Genomic DNA, 20,313 nt, shown 5'->3' with positions numbered 1-20,313 from the left:
ATCCTTTTATTTTTTGGATTCGGAGTGGCACGACTTTCCTCTTCGTTTAATTTTTCGCTTGGAGAGCGAGGAGTTCGTTGTGTTGAACAGAGTATGTACATTAGAGTAGTTTGGCGTCGTTTGCACTCTAAGTGTAATACTTTTTGAGCTTTTCGGCGTTCCAAGTTCTTGGAATTGTGCCTTTGTAGAGATCTTCGAGCCCGTAAGCCCATGTTCCGGTCTTCATTCGAACTCGTAAGGTCCCTTCCGGTTGGCGGCGAGTTTCCCTTTTCGCAGTCCTTCGGTTTCGCCGGAGGACGAGGTCGCCTACCTCGAATTCTCTCTTTACGACCTTTTTGCCGTGGCGAGCGACTATTTTTTGTTTTAGCGCCGTGTCTCGCAAGGCAGCTTGGCCTCTCGACTTCGTCGACAAATTCGAGTTCTTTACGTATATTCGCCGTGTTGACCGGGAAGTCGGTGTTGGCGTCGCCTACCATGTGAGTTCGGTTAGCTCAATGGGTATGATTGCCTCTGTCCCATACGTGAGTCGAAAGGGTGACTCGCCGGTAGTGGAGTGGGGAGTAGTTCGTAGGCCTAGAGGACCGTATGCAACTCTTCAGCCCACTTAGTTATGGCCGTGTCCAGCCTCCTTCGTATTCCTCGTAGAATGACCATGTTTGTTGCTTCGGCGAGGCCGTTAGCTTAAGGGTGCTTGACGAAGGTAAAGCTTTGTTTGATTCCAATCTTCCTTAGGTAGTCCTGGAATCTTTAGTTTGTGAACCGAGTTCCATTATCGGATATCATTAGGGCCGGTACTCCGAACCTTGCTAGGATGTTCCTTTTGAAGAAATGAAGTACGTTCTGGCGGTGATCTTCGCTAATGACTCGGCCTCGATCCATTTTGTTGAGTAGTCGATGGCCACTACGAGATATTTGAGCTGTCCGGTGGCTTTAGGGAATGGTTCCGGAAGGTCAATGCCCCACCATGCGAAGGGCCAAGGGGAAACCAAGGTGACGTTATCTCAACGGGGGTGCGAGGTGCATGTCTCGTGCCGCCGGCATTTGTCACAAAGGTTTACATAATCTTGGGCATCTTTTAACATGGTAGGTCGGTAGTATCCTGCTCGTAGGACCTTTGCGAGAGCTTTAGCCCCAAGGTGTTGTCCACAGATGCCGTCATGGACATCGGCGAGGACTTCTTGGGTCTCGTTAGGTCCCAAACACTTGATAAGCGGTGTGATGAAACCCCTTTTGTATAAGGTTCTCTCCACTAAAGTGAATGAGCAGGCCCTTCATTTCAGCCTTGTCTTCTCGTGTGGAACGGAAGGAAGTTCCCCATTCTCTATGTAACGAGAAATGGGTCCTCTTCAATCCTCCTTTGAATGCGGTCGAAGGTGACCGCCGATGCTTTGAATGAGGTGGTTTAGACGGTGGTGGAATGCGTCGAATGCTTCTTGGAGCGGATGGGGGGTGTGTACCGCGTACACTATAACGCTCAAGTCGGTAGAGATCGAGAGAGTGAGGGTTTAGAAGGAAGAGATAGATTCTACCTTGGGGACTACGATGAGTCCCCTATTTATAGAGGTGGAGGGCTGCGAGCCGTTGTAATGGCACACCCGGCTCGGCGGTTACGAAATCGTGGGAAGTGTAACCGCTAGAGAGTTTGTTGCGGGAACGTGCGAGAGAGACGTTGTGGTTCGTTTGAACCGGTCTCACTCGCTCCGTGTACCCCCTCGCAGAAAGGGTGTGTCGCAAGTAATGTTGCCGGACGTGGGGTCCGGGATTTGGATTGTATTGGGCCTAAGTAAATGGGCCAAAGATCCTTTTGGCCGGTCCGTAACAACACACCTTCGAAAAAAATAAGTGGGTGTATGTTAGCAACCCTTATAGGCATTTGCTAGAATACACCCACTTATTTTTTAGAAAGAGTATTTTAGCAAGTGATAACTAAAAAGTGGTTAATTACACCATACGGTGTAGCTTGCTAAAACACTCCAACATAAAAACTAGTGGGTGTGTTCTAGCAAAACCATATATATACCTTGTAGGAAAAGCTACCATTAAATCATACGGTCTAAATCAAAAGTAAAAATAACTTCCGTACTTAGACTCCTACACTTGGCATAAATACAAGACACCGGAAAACAACTTCCATGCACCCCAATTGTAAATTTTTGGATTATTTCACATTATCTTTGGTCGAAAAGCATATGCATGCAACACATTAAATCACTTGGTAGAAATTGCGGTATGTCAAATTATGTATGCTTTTTGTCGAAATCCCTTTGCACAACATGTCGAAATAACCCATATGACTTGTCGAAATCTTGCTTTCTCCTTTTAAATATCCATTAAGCACTTCAAATCAATAACCACAAATAATATTTTATTTTTCGTATTAACACGATGTTGATATTTACTCGTCTTCGCATCATATACCATGACATTTAAAATCTATTACATCACCTTTTTTTAATTAAAAAATATATGATAAATGGACCATAACTGTTGAATTTTAAAATATAGGGACCAATTTTGCAAAAAGATGAAAATAGAGGGACCAAAACTACAATTAAATCTACTTTTTATTAATTAACAAAAAAGGATGGTTATTTTTTTAGTAATCAAAAAGGTAATTTGTTTCTTACCAAAAAAAAGGTAATATGTTAACCAACTATTGCCGGCTAAATCCATTTTATCCCGCTAAATGTACCTCATAAACCTCTTAATGTGACAAAGAACTGCATAAAAACAAACACAAATAAAATTATTTGGATACACATAGAACAATAAAGAAAATTAAATGATAAATGTTTTGGACCGGTCGAAGGACCAATCCCACGTTGACACATGGCCTAAGGTTTTACCGCCTTATAAAGGTCCCGGATCTGAAGGAACACGCCAACTTTAGTGCATCGCACCGCATATCAGCACGCCTGCGCAAGGATCACCCTACACGTGTCCTCTAACCGCTCCCTAATCACACGTCGAAAAATCCGGAGATGGTTATTTTAATGCGCACTTATATAAAGGTGACTTATCTTCACCCTCGAGGTATGATTCACTTTTCACATTTTCTACACACTCTTTCTAAGGTCCGTTACCGACTTGAGCGTTGGAGTGCTAACGTGTCCGTAGGCACCTTTCGTTCCACCGCGAAGACTCATCGCCATACCGAAGCACTTTTCGCCACCGTTGCCTCTCATCCATCTTCATGGGACAGATTAATAAATAAATTAGTCACATTATTCAACATCATTAAACCAAGTTATCATTTAAAAAAAAATCATTTATATGAGTGTGCCCAAACCTTTTGCATTTTAAGGATTACTATACTAGTATATTTTGTCGGAGTCAGTGTGACTCATCACGTGTTTAACACATAATATTTTGTATTCTATAACAATATATTAAGGTTTTGTTTGGTGGGTGGGTGGGGGATGGGAGTGGGGTGTTGGGTGTTTGGGCGTTGAGAAATATTTTTCCGGTCACATTTATAAGCAACTTTTACTTTTTTATATTTATTAAATAAGCGATGTATCTAAACTATATTATATTCAAGATACATTATTTATTTAATGAACCTAAAAAACAAAAGTTGTTTATAAATGTGACCGGAGGGAGTATATTGAGAAATGAAGAAATTTCACATTTTATGAAAAAGTGATTTTATATTGAATGAGAAAGAGCAATTTTTTAGATAATGATAAATTAATGTTTGTGTTTATTATATTTTTAATTTTAAGAATATTTTAACAACATAGGTTAAATTTAAAAAATTCATATAAACTCCCAAATCCCCTCAACAACTCATATAAACTCAAAAACTCATCAATTCATATAAACTCAAAAACTCAACAATTTTTCAGTTCCCCAAATGAGAAAGATTTTGTATTATGAATAAAAAATTAACCCCTCAAAGCCCTCTCCTCCTAATGTCTTCTATTTCTTTCACTTACTCATTCATTTCTTTCAAAACCCTCACCTCCACTCCCCTTCAAAATCTCAAACAAAACCTAAGAGAATACACTCATTTGTGCTGGATGTTTTCTTCCGCTTTTACCCTTCTTTGAAACTTTTTTTATCATTTTTAAAATATTATTTAAATTATCAATTAAAAAATTAGTTAAATCTCATTAAAATAGAGAGAACAACCCATAATAATAAGGATAATATTTGACATTATAAAAAAAAATAATAATAATTATTTTTGGTCTTACATTTTTTTCTTTTCAAATTACCAATCACTTAGTTATTATTTTTTTACCAATTTATCCTTCTTTACCAATAAAAGCGTAAAGACGGACATGTTAGCCTTGACACCACAGTTAAGTAAAAAAATACAATTTTGAATAATAGAAATTTAATTTTATGTATTTAACTCTTCAATTTCTCTTTAATTATTTCTTTTAATCACCAATATATACATAAAGGAATTAATTTTTAAATTTAAAAAATAACTATTTTTAAAATCTATTTTAGTATTTTCTTTTCTAAAATTACATTTCAAAATAAATTTGGTCATATTTTTTCCCATTTTAAAAGCCAATATACATTCAATAATTTTCTTTTATTTACTCTGTTTCCAACAAAATTTTAAAAATCAATCCACGTTCAAAAAAAATCCTCCCCCCTGAAGTTGATGAACAGGTCGTAGATCCATGGATGATCGGAGGAAGACATGGTTACTCAAGTCAACTATTATTACAAGACAAAATACAAAACAATGAGTACAATAATCTATACAACTCATCTACCTTCTTTGTTTTTTTTTTTTTTTTTTTTTTAATAATCTACCTTCTTTGTTAGCTTCAATCATTCTCTCTCTTTTAATACTCGCTTAGTTCTTAGACTTTTTTTCTATAAAACTGTGTTTAACTTTTCTACGAGATTCTTTTAAGTTGTGTATTTTTTTTTTGACAAGTTTTAAGTTGTGTATTATTAATAATTATTACATTATTAAATTAAATCAACGATTGTTATGCTGTCCACGTTATAAGCAAAAACAAATACATTCTGTCGCCGTCAATATAGCTGTGCTTGCCCGGACCGAGCCAAGAATTACGCTTAGGGGACCATGTTCAAAGTATAATTTACTAATGAAAAAAAATAAATTTTTGAACGCACATACGAGCAATTTAATTAGAAATTATAAGATAGGCTCAAAATAAAAGTATACTCAAAATTATAAGAAATTTTAAGGATATAAGAATGATAAGTATCTTGAGGCGTGCTAGAGAATAAATAGACTAAAGTGATTTTTGAATAACATAGAAAGAAAATATGAAACAAATAAAACGCAAACGTGGAAGAATGAATTCTCTGTTAAATCGCCCGAGAATGCGCAAAAAAAAGAGACAATGAAGATAATTGATTTTTATCGTATTAGCTAAAACCAGTTGACCTATCCAACGCGCCTTTACGAAGGATTATAATTAACGAGATAACTATCAAATTAGTCCCTAACTATGTAGTGCACTCTCAAATACGTCCTTGAGATTATGAGTATTTTAAAAAGGTCTTTGACAAGATTCAACTGTCGAGTTGGTCCTTATATTTAACAACTTACTATCAATTAATCCCATATATTTTAACAATTTACTATTAGTTTGGTCACTAACTTTATCTACTTACTATCAATTTAGTCCCTAGCATATTCTTTGAAGGACTAATATATGAATAAAATTTGACAAGTTGGACACCTTTTCAAAATATTCATAAAGTTAGGGATCTATTTAAGAGTGATGTACTAAGTCGGGGACTAATTTAGTGGTTTACTTGATTATTAACTCACCTTTGTTGCTGATTCTGCCACTGCTCACTAGGGTTTTCAACAAGGAGAACAGCAACTCAATAGCAAAAACAGTGGTAGTAGTTCAAGTAGCTAGGCTCACTTGGCATATTAGCTAGAAGTGCAATGGTTTGTTATCCCACCACCGTTGGGCCAACAAGAATCCCTCATGTGGTGCCTCTGTGAAAATTTTGTTTTTTTCATCTATAGACAAAATCCTTCATTAAATTGAATGTAATGTAGTTTGTACATGGGTAAAAGGCCGGAAAACAATATTTTTGTTGTCAATTATCCATTGTTTATAAGTAAGTGTGTATATGTATGTAGATAAAAGTCATGTTTGAACCATGTTTTTTTTATTTAACTATGACTTAGTTATCTCGTCACTATAAATGGTGTTAAAGTTTTTTTAATTTCTTTTTAAATGATAATCGTCGTATATGATGCAATTTATTTTATTAGTATTATTATTCATATAATTGTAAAATATTATTAGCATCAAAATACATATTTTTTATTTAATAAATAAAAAAATAAAGTGGTTAGTTTCAAATTTTGAAGGGTATAGAGAAACTAATCATTTATAACGTGTTGGATAATACTAATGAAATTGCTATTGAATTGGATATCGACCCAAGATATTTATTATAGAGAAACCGATTAACCACAAAATGTTGAAAATGCTAAAATTGTTGAAACTCGTTAATGTTGAATATTAGCTTGACGTTATAATTTGATGCCATTAATTAGAATATGATTTGTAAAAAAAAAAAGAATATGATTTTTTTATAAAGGAGTAATGGACCAAAACTAGAAAATTATTATGTATAAGGAAAGCCCCAATTCTCTACCACAGAAATAGCATTTAACATCGGTAGAAATGAACTTTTCACATCAGGTCCCAACCAATGTCACTAAAGGAGACGTTGAATATCCGTAACATTTCACATCTAGTACAAAACCGTTGTGACAAGTCTTTTTCCACATTGTTCGTAAAATACAGATTTGATATGTGATTATTAAAAACTATATAAGAGGTTTATTTATCGGTTGTACGATTGTAACAGATGTCAAGTAATTATATTTCACATCGGATATAAGTTTTACCGATGTGAATTTTAGTTCCAATTTTTATTCAAATTCATATTTTACATCGGCTGACGTTCCTACGGCGATGTGAAAAATACTGATTTTTATTTTATTTTCTGTGTGAAAGCTAACTGCACTACCAAATCTACATCATTAATTCATTTCATTTATATTAAAAATATTCATATTTAAATGGTTATATTAGTCAATCCAATTTGAGCATAATGTTTTAACATCAACAATCTTATAAAGCTCATGTTAAAGCAAAAATGTGTACACACACTTCATGTGTATAATGATCAAAGAGAAGACAAAATTACTTAAACATCAAGCTATAGCCGCTACATTGCTTCATCAAAATTTACTAAACATCAAGCTATAGCCACTACATTGCTTCAACAAACCATGATGTTAAAAAGTCTTTTTTCTAGGAGTGGTGTTTAAATTAAACCAAACTAAAATTTGTTAAAACTGTTATTATAGAAGTCGTGGACCAAACTCTTTATTATGGGTCCTTTGCCTCGCGTTGAGCATCCTATCGGATTGGGTAAGAAAGGTGATTATAGGAGTCTATTTTTAAGGTTACCCTCCATGGGATTTTCAACTATGCTGAGAATCTAAATTTGATTACACACGCTACCGGTAGAAAAAGAAATGAAAAATAAGAACCAATAGAAAGAAGGAAACACAACAAATGAATCAAATGAACCAATTCACCAAAGAATGACATACATGTAATTGGTATTCCATCCAGAATTCTTTTCAATTCTTGAGATAGTTGAGATTCTCGTGTCAGATTGCACCCAAAAACTTTGAAGCTTTTCAAAGCTACCAAGTATTTATAGAGACGTTGATGACATTCGCCAAAATGAGTGAATAAATGACATGGGATTCACTGTGGATGACATCCAACACCATGGGAGAAAAGAAAATCATGATCCTGCAATCAATCACATACAAGGGAATTCCATATTAGGACAATAGGCATGCCCAGTAAAAAATTGTTACTCAATTCTGATTCAAGCATAAACATTCTCCCACTCTCTTTGCAAGTCTTGTAAAGACTTTTATATTTTTCTTTGGTGATGGTTCATTGCTGACAACAAGTGATGGTTCCATTTTCACATCAGGTGATGGTTCTTCAGATGATGACTCTGTTTTCACATTAGGTGATGGTTGTACATACTCTTCAGCTGATGCCTCTGTTTTCACACTACGTGATGGTTGCACTTCCACTTCACGTAATGGCTCAATCTTTGTGCTAGTTAATGGCTCAACTTCCGTAGCATTAGACTGATCATATATTAGATAGACAGCAGTTTCCTTAATGGTCAATCCATGCCCAATAGCTACGAAAATCTCCACGTTGTCACCAGCTCCTAAATTTGATACCACGCCTTGCCAATCTTCATCATTAAACGACATTATTGTGTCTCGTTTGTAAATATGGATAGTGAATTTAGTGTAATTAATGATCAAAACACTAGTGAGACATTCAGTTGCCAGATTTTCAGGTGTTGAAGAATAAAGAACACATAAAGTCATTCCCTTCATGCAGTAATTGGTATCCTCGGGAACTTGAAATAGTACAGAAGGTCCTTCACCTTTATAGGCTAACCAAGAAGGATAATTGTCACCCGGAAGGAAAGAATCACCAGAATTGGTTGCCAATCCCTGTATCATGAACATATGCATAGTTATCTTAGAAAATCCAACCATTTTATGCCTTCCAGGTACTTTCTCTTCAAAACATAAGGAATAGTATTCTTTTCAATTATGTAGAATAATTTGTTCCTTTTCACGCACAGTCGGTTCTAGAAAGTAAATGCTAGGATATAGAATATTGGATAAGAATAGTAAAGAGTTAGTAAGTAGAAGTTATTTTAAAAAGTCTTCAAATAGCCCTAAATGGTAGAAGGGAAAGATAGGTTTGAATAATTAAGTTTAGTGACTAGAGAATTCTATAATGTGAAAGAGGTTAACATCTTCACTATATACCTTTTATATACCTTTTAAAACTCTGTATTTGAAAAAAATTATCTACTTAACTAATTCTTGTTAGATTGTAGCTGAATACTAAAATTACTTACAAAAAAAAATTGTCGAACTAGTTATTAGTATTGTGTAGTAAGAAGATCCTATATATCATTCACAGCAACAAAAATATAATTTTATTTTTCTGTTACTCTCTCTCCTTCTATGTCTAAAGGACTAAACCTGTTAATAACTTCAATAGTTATTCAACGATCCTTGAATATGAATAAGCTAAAACAATGTAACAAAAATAGACATTAACAAATAAACGTAATGAAGAATAAGTTAAAAAAAATGATATGTAGAAAAGGGAAAAAAGGATATTATAATTATCTAAATATTTACTTCATTTATATGTTAAACGTCTGACCTTAGCATCCATATTAGTTTCTGATAGATACTTGAATAAATATGTATATTTATGAATCTTTAACCATTTAAACAAAAACATGCAAATGGAAAATAATTCCATATTCTCTTAAGTAATGATAAAATATTATGTGAGAGGATAGAGAAGGAACCTGTGATAAGCTCTTCCCAAGAGTATTGATGACTATGTGGCAACTTCCCATTCCAATCAAAAGAGATCTCAAGGAAAGATCCAAAATTTGGGATGCATGTGATGTTCCCAGTTCAGTAAGACCTGCACCATATAGTTCATCAAGAAATCTTCTGAATTCTTGTTTCAGTTGAATCTCTGAGTCACATTGTACCAAAACACTTCTAAGTTTTGAACAGCTGCTAAGTATTTGTGATTGAGAGACCAAAGCCAGATTATTGCTCTCTATATCCAAGGAAGCAAGAGACTTTGACATGCCACCAAAAGGGGAAATATGTGCTACAGAATTCAATGTTGGTGACATCCAAGACCTAATGAGAGAAGGAAAAACATCATGTGATAATCCTTCATATCCACATAGAAATATATATCCAATGCTTTTTGATCTCCCTATCGAAAAGGGCGCTTGTTTGACTCCAGTATTTGTTGCCATTAGAGTTGTCAAGGATTCCATTTGCACTATATCTTCTTCCAATTTGTCAATCTTTGAACAACCAGAAAGGATGAGAGTTTCCACTGTTCTCAATTGATAGATCTCTTTTGGGAGATTGCTCAGACTCGTACAGTCCTTCAAATTTGACAGAAGAAGATTCTTGAGATCTCCAATGGACGGGTGTACCTCCAACAGACTTTGACAATCCTTCATAATTAGCTTTTCGAGGTTTGGTAATTTTGAAAAGTCAGGGGTTCTTTTCAAGTACTTAGAATGACTGAGATTTAGGATCTTCAGTTCCTCTATCAACTACAAGAAAATAAATGTTTTAAATAAAAGTTAGAGAATAAAATGAAAAATGAAACCGTGGCAAAATCTGTTTCCATTAACCATTGATTTTAAAAAGAAAATCTATTCTCATATGTACCTGAGGCTTCTTCCAAACTTGTGTGAGATTACTGTGTTTTAAGTCCATAGCAACTAGATTTTTCTGATAAAAGTTTTCTGGTGTGTATTTTAATGAAAATCCTTGCCAAGAAAGCCATCTCAGGTGCCTTGAAAAACACTTGTAATCTCCGATGACTTGTACATTATCAAGTTGCAACAATCTCATCTCTTCATTTTCTCAAAAGCAATTGTATCAAAGCAAACTCTATTGGTCTTTGGCAACTTCATAACCAATCCCTCGATGGCTTTTGTTCCCTGTGACACAAAGAAAGACCATAGAAAAATAAAATAAAAAGGAAATCTTAATTTGTTGTTAGGTGACTAAAATGCAATACAAAAAACTGCAGCCTAAGCCCAATTATATATAAAATGACATGATTCTCATGAACTAACTTCTCCAAAAACTTGAGTTGTTACATGAAGACCTGTGCATGGACAGACACTTGTGCGATAATGAATCCCACATTTTTCAGCCAATAGATTGAAAAAATAAAAACATTTCTGAAACATAATTTTTGTTATATTTAAAGATAGTGAAAGATGACAAACATTCAAAATGCAATGTAGAGAAATTCTTACGGTATATGGTCTGCCAGTACATTAACTACGTCCTCATGACACCATAATCGAGTACGCTTCTCAGGCTCCTCCGGTCAATTTTCACGAACAATTTCCCTTCCCATGTCTCGTAGCAAAGCATGCATTCCAAGCTTTTTATTCTTTTCAACTTTTATGAGGCTTCTCTCAATCAACACTGTTATTCCAATATCAGCATGAAGTCCACAACTATTTAGTATCTTTGTAACATAAGCTCTATCCTTACCGATAAAGAAACAACAGACATCAAGAAATATATTCTTTTCCATACGATCGCTTAAACCATCAAAGCTAATTTTTAGTTTCTCATTTATTTGATCATTGGGTATTTTTTCAAGCTTTGATAATACACTCTGCCACTCTTCTTTTCTCCTCTTCAATAAGTAAGATCCAAGGACTTCAAGAGCTAGTGGTATTCCACCACAATAGGCAACTACATATCTTGAGAGAATAAGGAAGTCTTTTGTTGGAATCGCCTTCCTAAAAGCATGTCCACAGAAAAGCTCAAGGGACTCACTAGCATTCAATCCCTCTGCTTCATAGATAAAATCAACTTCTAGGATATTAAGTACACACAGATCTCTGGTTGTGATGATTATTATACTTCCCGGACCAACACTATTTCGTTCGCATAGTGCATTAAATTGCTCAAGCTCACTAACATCATCAAGTTAAGTAAGTATGCGTTTTGTGCGAAATCGTTGCTTGATCATAGCTTTTCCTTGCTCAACACTAAGCACCTTTATCTTTCTTGTTTTGAGGATATCTGAAAGAAGTTGTTCTTGCAAATCAATTCGGCCCCTATCTTTTTCCCAAACTTCTCTAATATTAGCAACGAAGCTTTGATCTTCAAATTCATAACAAAGATCATTGTAGATGACTTTGGCAATAGTGCTTTTGCCAATCCCCCCATCCCCCAAATCCCTACTAAACAAACTCCTCTTGCATTTTGTCTTAAAAATCGAATCGACTTATCCGCACGGGGTTTTAATCCAACTTGAAAATCTGGCAGAGGTAAGTATTTGTTGTCTAGATTTTTCAAAACTTGGGAAACAATTTCCTTCACAACTTTGCTTTCATCACTGCAACAATAAATATTACAAAAAGCAAAAACGATCAGAAAATGTCAACTTATTTTCCAAAAAAATCAACTCAATTTCATAAGGGTGTGTTAGATCTCGCTAAAAGGTATGTATTGGACAAAACAACACTAAACATCACAACCCAAAGCGAACAGCACAGACAATTTTTACGATATTGAACAAATTTGTCTTATGCGATGTTTGGTGGACAAAATGTTATTTTGATATTTTAAACAACTTGTACTTGAGAGAAAAAGTTGTACCGTGAACAAGCTTTACAATCAAACACAAGACAACTTAAATTGTCGTGTCATGTCCCTTATTTTAGGCTAAATTACACGAGGTCCTTTAAGTTTGAGGTTTATAACAGATTAATCCTTTAAGTTATTTTGGTCACACATAAGTCCTTTAAGTTTGAGGTTTGTAACATATTAGTCCTTTTAAGTTATTTTGGTCACATATAAGTCCTTTAAGTTTGTAAACGTTTTCAATTTAGTCTTATTAACCAAACATTACAAAAACGATGACGTGCCGAAGTATTAAATCGAAAACGTTTACAAACTTAAAGACTTATATGTGACCAAAATCAATGTTACAAACCTCAAACTTAAAGGACTTATGTGTGACCAAAATAACTTAAAGGACCAATCGGTTAGACTGTTACAAACCTCAAACTTAAAAGAACTTATGTGTGACCAAAATAACTTAAAAATCAATATGTTACAAACTTCAAACCTAAGGAACCCCTGGTGTAATTTAACTCATTGTTTTTTTATAAGATCAAACACACCCTTAATCAATCAAGTTAAAATACTCTATATGTGTAGCATAAAGCCTTAGCACTGGTATAAACTCCCGTGTACTTCACTAAATCTTTTAGTAGCACAACAAGAAAATCATAAATTGCAATATGAGTACTAATTAGCAAAAATAAAATAAAACCAAAACAGAATAGACATTATTTACCTGTAATTACGCATATCCCAACCAGACAAATACGAAGCATCGCGGAGTGGCATAGAAATAGATAGATCTAACTCATCTAGGAACGGTTTTTTTTTAGCATATTGACGTATATCGAAGGGGTAATACCGTTAAATACGGGCATAACAACTTGACCCTTATTTGTGTGGCATTTCATGATTTGTTCGAGTTCATTAAGACACCAACTAGAATTAGCGTAGTCGTGGGAGAAAACAACGATGGCTATCTCGAGAACCTTGTATTGCTCGAATTAATTCTGGTCCCAGCACCTTTCCCTTTTCAAGATTTTCATCATCAAGGAAAGTGTTGATTCCAGCGTTTGTGAGAGCAGCATAGAGATGAGAAACGAAATTGCCGCGAGTGTCTGCTCCCCGAAATTGATGAACACATCGTATATCCATCGAGGTCTGGACCTTGAAGAAGAAGAAGAAGAAGAAGAAGAAGACATGTTGGGTTATGGGTATACTACCTGATGATGGATGTGAACAACGGACTCACCGGATTTCAAGCATTTACAGTCAACTCAAAGCTAACACGGTTGAACACGGCTCACCTCCACTCACGTTCCGATTTACTCTCCGTTTTCAAATGAGTGTCGTTTTAGATGTTTACACACATATTAAGAATTGCAATGATCAAAAGAAAGAGAATGGTTATTTTACCAAATTATCCTTATTAACTATTGGTTAGTTTTAAAAGTAATACTTTGGAAGTAGTGTGCGAGTATTAATTGGAGGGTACAATTGAAAAGAAAAAGTTATTATTGCATTGGAAACCGAAAGTGACATTTATTTTGAAACAATTTTTTTTGGCTAAAGCGACACTCATTTTAAAACGGAGGGAGTAATAATTAGTTTAACACAGCCGTTTTTTATTTTAATAATTAATAAAGGATTATTCAATAATGAACATTATCCCATGTTTATACTTTACAGATAAAAAGGCTCTACTATAAAGAATTTGAATCCTCTTTTCTTATAAAAGCCTGACGTTTCCACTATGTTTGGTAGAAGAGAATTAGAGAAGAGAGAGTTAGTGAAGAGAGAAATAGAGGAGAAGTATCACATTTCTCTTGTTTGGATAGCAAAGAAATTGTGAAGAGAGAATAAAAACAGGTGGGCCCTACCACCTTTTTATTTCTCCTCAATCTTGCGAAGAAAGATGAGAGAAGTGATTGGAGTGAGTTAATTTACGTTTATGCCATTGCAATTTCACGTTGACAAGAGGCATAGTACAATTTACAACACTTTTTTTTTTAAATAAAAGTTTGCAACACATATCATACACGCGTGTTATAATGGAACCGAGTAGTCGCTACTGCTAACCAACAACGATTGTAAACTCGAAAATTGGTTTTGGAAAATATATAATACACGTTAACTTAATTTAAAGTAAATTAACTATGTTCTTTTAAAAAAAACTAAGTTTATAAAAAATTAAATTAAAAAATTTAATTATATCAAACTAATAAATTAATTTAATTTGTACAAAAAGTAAATTAATCAATCATAAATTATATGTTGTTTTTATTCAAGGATTTTTTTGTCTTTTCAAAATATAGCAAGATCTCTTTCTCTTCTAGTTCTCTCTTCTTTCTCTTATACCAAACAACCCATCAAATCTACTCTATTTCTCATATATTTCTCTCTTCCCACACTCTCTCTCACATATTTCTCTCTTCTAACTTTCTTCTCACAACCAAACACACCCTTCATGTCATTTGAAATCATTTCAAACAAAAGAATATCTCTCTTACAATTTTGTTTTCTTTTCCTTCAAAAATATTTAGTATATATATCACTGAAAAAAATTATCGTGTACATTTATGTGTATTTTTCCCTAAAAAATAAAAAAAATTACTATAAGGTTAGCGTCGGAATCCTAGTTTAAGTATAAAGAAGCATTATGGATCATCATTTAGGGTCCGTTTGGATGACAAAAGGAAATAAAGTAGAAGGAAAGAAAGTATAAGGATTGAAAGTGAATAGAAAGGGAAAGGAAAGTGATATGATTGTTTAGTTGTTTGATATAAATGAAAGTGAAAGTGAAAAGAAAGTGTGAGGAAAGAAAATGATATATTTTAGTAAATGACATAGATATCCCTACATTTGAATAAAATATGAATGTAAAATATTTAAAATATTTATACTAATATAAATTTAAGCATATATTTATAGAATATTTTAAAATAAAATATTAGTGTATTGGTTATTTATTAATTAAATTATTGATTTAACATTGTTATTAAATATTTGTTTTAGGTTGATTGTATAAACACTATTGCAAAAGTGTCCATAACTCATGCACATCTACCAAAGCAAGGGCATAAATGTCCATTTCAAAGATTGAATAATTTCTTCATGCTTTCTTCTCAAATTTGGCTAGAAAGTTTTCTTATTGTAGAGCCCACCAAAATTAATCATTCCACACTCTTTTTGGAGTTCCAAATGGTGGAATCCCAACTTCCAATAAACTTTCCATTCTATATAGCTTCCTTCCTTTCACTTTCAGTGGTTCCAAACACACCCTTAAAATGTGAGTACGTGACAAGAGTAATATACATACAACCTTCCGTACTCATGTTGAAGAGACTCATGCCGAAGAAGAGACTCCTACAAAATTTGATGGTGCGTACTCGTGTTGGTCAAGGAGGCAAACTTAGCTTCTAGTTGCTAGTCCGAAGAACATGGAAGCCGCAACCTAGACAAATCAAGCCGAAAAGGTTCAAAAGATCACTACGAGAGAGGATTGAGTCATCGTGAGCCGGGAGATCGAAGCTCAAGAAGGTAACTCGAATCCTTTGTAGATGATAGTGTTATGCCCCCTTCTCCACTCAAACCAACCTACAGAGATTATTCACGTGTCAAATTACCTTTCCCTCCATCCACCACTACTTTAGACTCAAGCAATACATCATCATCTGTAAAAGATGTAACTCATATCCATAATCCAACCTTCCCAAAACCTAACATTAATCCAAACCTTGCCTTTGACCCTTACCTACCTGTTGGTGTCATGCACCCGTAATGTCCTTCGATGAAGAGACACGTGCACAAGCCTTGGCCAATCTCAAAGTTGTTAAAGCCGTCGTTAACAATCTTAGAAATCTTAAGAACGATAAGCTAGCTATGTTTGAGACCCCGAAAGCAAGTCTTGGTATTAAGTCAACCCAACAGCACCTTCAACCAAACCTACAACTCAAATAACATTTGCCCCCCAAACCAAACCTGCACTTCAACCAAAACATGTGTCCGAAAACTACATTTGCAAGTCAATCGAAGTCATACCCGAAATTGCACTTGTAATCATTCCCGAACCGAAACAAAATAACTTATCCAACCTCGGCATTGTTCTGGATGCTAAACCACTCAACATCTATGCGCCAAAACCTGTCTTAGCCTTACATGCATCTATTGCCTCCACCATCCCCGTCAAGACCGTATTTGACACACTTCGACCTCCCTATCGGATGCAAGAGATTCCGATGAAAATCAAACATCTAGGGTGTGTTTGGATGGATGGTTTAGGAGGGGAAGGGAGGGGATGGTTTACTTTTAATTTTTAAATTACACACACTATGAAATGTTTTTTAAAAAGTTAAAATGTTAACATGATAAACAATCATGTAATACTTCAATCACACTTAATTTAGTTTAGAAAAACATGTTTTATTGTCCGTAATTTATAAAAAAGAAAAGTAAACCCTCCCCTCCCTTCCCCTCCTAAACCCTCAATCCAAACACACCCCTACCGAATCTGATCCAACCCATTCAATTCAGATTATCAACCCCAACTTTGAACCACTTATAACCACCCAAGAGCCCGATCAACCTCAATCACCTTCGCACACCCCCATACATTAGCACCTGTCATAAACAACAAGGTTCAAAGGCCATATTTTGACTTCAAGAAAGCGATCAACTCTAGCGGACTCTCATCAAAGAAGAAGACCTTGAAAAATCAAGAGGTTGCGAAGCTTGTTCTCTCGGTTCATCCGGATCTTCTTCTATTGTCTCGTACTTGTTCCTTAAAAGAAAAATTAGATCAAAGGAGTCAACCCCGACATCAATTAAGGAATAATTAGCTGCTCAAAAGGAAAAGCAAGAGGCCTTGGAAGCTAAGATTGAAGAGGTAGCTCGGACTCGGGCTCGTTTAAGTCAACTCAAGATGTGTTCTTGGAGAATCAAGTCCGATTGGAAACTAGGCAGATAAGATCAGCTCGTATATCCAGATTGTGATACAACTTCCGACCAAGAAAGCCTAGGACACCCTCTTTGTTTATGTTTTCAGCATATTAAACTTCATTAATTCTCGTACATTTTAACATTTTGATTACAATATAATGTGTTTTTGAAGGTGAGAAAAACACAAGAAGGGGGGTTGAATTGTGTTAGCTTTTTCTTCTCCTAAAGCCGAAATCACCGAACATAATCCGATAGAGTTCGAAGCCGATCCAATGTTCGCAGTCGAAATGCAGCGTATAAGTAAAGAGAGAGAGAGAGAGAGAGAGAGAAAGAACAAAGCAATTATACAGTTCCTTCCATAATCTGAAGTAGTCCCGTCCCCCTTGCACTTCCAAGGAGAGTTCACTAAAATCAATATCTCGATTACAATTCCTCAAGCATAAAAGCAAGAGACTTCAAACTACTCAAGCACAACCGCAAGAGGTTTCCTATGCTCAAGCACAAACGCAAGAGACTTCCTATGCTCAAGCACAAAAGCAAGAGACTTCTAATCAAACAATTACAAAGAAAATGTTTGAGGTTAAATACTTGATATACAATCGTGGTGTTTACAATACAAATCGTATAAGACTCTTAAGACTCTAGAATTTCTAAGATATGAAAGTTAATAAGAAATTCTAGTGAACTTTGATGTGAAACAATTTCAGCAGAGTTTTGGCACTTGTAAAATTGTGTAAGAGTCTTGTTAATCTTCGTGTCTTCACTCCTTTATATAGAGGTGTGAAAGAGACGTTGTAGATTGCCAAGACATCAAAAGAGTCGTTGTTGAAGCTTGATAAAATCACCAATGATCTGTTGCTTGATTTGGTTATTGTCCTATGAGGGAACAATTTCAAATCCATTCCAATTATAGAGAGTAACAAGCGTAGGTGCAGTTGTATTCTTGTACTATTGCGTACATGAAGAGTGGGTAGTGGAGTAGTGGTTGTACAATTGTACTATTGTCCTTTTCCTTCGCTCTTCGTGGATAAGCATTCAATGCCTTCAAATTCCTCTGAATTAGTCGTTGCTCCGTACTTTCATTTCTTCGCAATCATAAGCATTCATAATAACAACTTCTAACAAACCGAAGCTTCCAAGCCTTCGTACTCGATGAACTTTAGTTTCTAATGACGTCGGCTTCGGTGACAGCTTCGATGAACAACTTCTAGTGACAATTTCGATGAACTTCGCATTCTCTCTTCTTCGTACGCTTTTTTCTTCGTACGCTATCTTGCAACACAAGCTTCGTTTTTGTAAATTCCATTGCTCCATTTGTTCTTCCGTAACCTATACTTGATTTAAAAACATTTACATTTTTGTTTATGGTCCTGCACACTTGAACATATATTAGCATATCAAATTGACGTTTTTAATGCTTTGTTATCATCAAAACTCAAAGCGGTATTGTTAAACACATTTTGTTCCAACAATCTCCCCCTTTTACAAACCTCACCTTAATTAACATGTGATGCTTTGTTTCTTCATTATTTCCATCATATCCTTCATCATAGCTTCTAAAGCATCATATCTTTTGGCTTGGACTTCTTCTCTAGCTCTGAATTCTTCTTTCTGTACAGCCATCTGTCTCTTCAAGTTTTCATACAACATCCTCTGTTAGAACAGCGATAATTCTCTGTCTGCCCAAACCCCTTAGGTTCTAACTGAAAATGATTCTGAACTGCCCCCTCTCCTTAATATAATTTTGTTTCATCTCTAATAGATTTACCACATAAATTTTTCGGTCTAAGGCTCAAACTTGTTACCTATCATTCTGCAACTTGTCTAGTATTTCACAGCTATTATTGAAGCAAAATTATTTTCTAACTTCTTGCATTACAAAACTAGATACTGTTTTCTCTCAACTAGCTTTCTACTTTATATTTTCTTTATGCAGTGCACTATTATTTTCTTTAACATATTCACCCTTTGGATTTCAATTGACGCTCACTAAAAGTCCAGTTGAATAGCACAATTACATATTTTACCAAGCACATGCTTATGATACAGGGATTAACAACCAATGATTCTAGCAATCTTTTCCTTCTGGGTAGTAATTATCCTTCTTGGTTAGTCTATACAAGTGAAGGACCTTCAACACTATTTCAAGTTCCAGATGAAATTGATTGTCACATGAAGGGAATAATCTTATGTGTTGTTTATTCATTAATGTCTGAAAACATGGGAGCTGAATGTCTTACTAGTGTCTTGGTCATTAATTACACAAAGTGCACCATCGAAATATACAAGCAAGGCACTGTAATGTCCTTTAATGATGAAGATTGGAAGAATGTAAATTCAAATCTAGGACCTGGTGATGATGTGGAGATTTTTGTAGTTTTTGGGCATGGATTGATTGTTCAGAAGACATATGTCTATCTAATTTATGGCCAGTCAATTACTACCAAAATTGAACAATCAATTATTATGGAAGTTGAGCCATCAGCCGAAGTGAACGTGCAGCCGTCACCTGAAGTGGACATGCAACCAACACCTAATGTGAAAGTGGAGTCAGAGTCATCAACTGATGTCAAAACTGATCCGTCACCGGAAGTGAAGGTGCAGTCATCGCCTATCATGAAAATGGAGCCATCACCGAAGCCAAATAAAAGCATCTTGACAAGACTCGCAAAACCTATGGGTGCTTGTTTATGCTTGAATCAGCATAGAGGTAAAGGTTTGAACAATTTTTGATAATTCCAAAGTTTAGCTTGGGAACAACAACTAGAAGAAACGAAGCTGCAGGGCTTTCAGAGAATAATATATACAATAAATATTCAAAGATAGCTTGCAGTTCTTAAAATTTTGGTTGGTCTAACTCAACCCTACAATAAATAAGGTGATAGCTGTCTCCGACTTATAAGCACTGTTTTAGTTCATATCTCATCCAATGTGAGATTTGCAGCACACCCCTTATAGGACTCATTAAACATCTAGAGTGTGACTTGATTGGCCTATATCAGGGGTCATTGATGTTGGACAGGGCTGATAGCCTGATACTATCTTCAAATTTGAGCTTACTCAACCATACGTGACCAACTTATAAGGTGAAATATTCCACTTATATAAGTACATTTTCATTCCATATCTCATCC

At 35.0% G+C, this 20,313-nt stretch overlaps 1 protein-coding gene and 2 pseudogenes across 2 annotated transcripts; 1 reads left to right on the top strand and 2 right to left on the bottom strand.

The window, feature by feature from the left end:
* Positions 1-7,514: 7,514 nt before the first annotated feature.
* LOC146896652 (uncharacterized) lies at positions 7,515-10,590 on the bottom strand. The gene is made up of 3 exons (XM_085737396.1): positions 10,313-10,590; positions 9,415-10,194; positions 7,515-8,533 (listed from the first exon to the last, which is right to left on the bottom strand). The coding sequence occupies exons 1-3, from the start codon at positions 10,496-10,498 to the stop codon at positions 7,868-7,870; spliced, it is 1,632 nt and encodes a 543-aa protein (XP_085593522.1). The 5' UTR covers positions 10,499-10,590; the 3' UTR covers positions 7,515-7,867.
* Positions 10,591-10,907: 317 nt separating this feature from the next.
* On the bottom strand, positions 10,908-13,443 carry LOC146896651 (disease resistance protein RUN1 pseudogene; annotated as a pseudogene). Its single transcript, XR_015023126.1, has 2 exons — positions 12,978-13,443; positions 10,908-12,011 (listed from the first exon to the last, which is right to left on the bottom strand). The product of XR_015023126.1 is annotated as a disease resistance protein RUN1 pseudogene (transcript).
* Positions 13,444-19,099: 5,656 nt separating this feature from the next.
* LOC146896650 (uncharacterized) lies at positions 19,100-19,887 on the top strand (annotated as a pseudogene).
* The last annotated feature ends 426 nt before the right edge of the window (positions 19,888-20,313 follow it).

The sequence above is a fragment of the Medicago sativa genome, chromosome 8 (genome assembly GCF_051527215.1).
Source record: "Medicago sativa cultivar Bolivia chromosome 8, Bolivia_mono, whole genome shotgun sequence".
Lineage (NCBI taxonomy): Eukaryota > Viridiplantae > Streptophyta > Magnoliopsida > Fabales > Fabaceae > Medicago > Medicago sativa.
This window is presented reverse-complemented; position numbering and strand designations above follow the sequence as displayed.

Coding starts and splice junctions, on each gene's coding strand:
- LOC146896652 (XM_085737396.1), bottom strand. CDS start 10,498: ATGAGATTGTTGCAACTTGATAATGTACAAGTCATCGGAGATTACAAG. Junction 10,195..10,312: donor AAGTTTGGAAGAAGCCTCAG/GTACATATGAGA, acceptor ATTTTCTTGTAG/TTGATAGAGGAACTGAAGAT. Junction 8,534..9,414: donor TTGGGAAGAGCTTATCACAG/GTTCCTTCTCTA, acceptor TTCATGATACAG/GGATTGGCAACCAATTCTGG.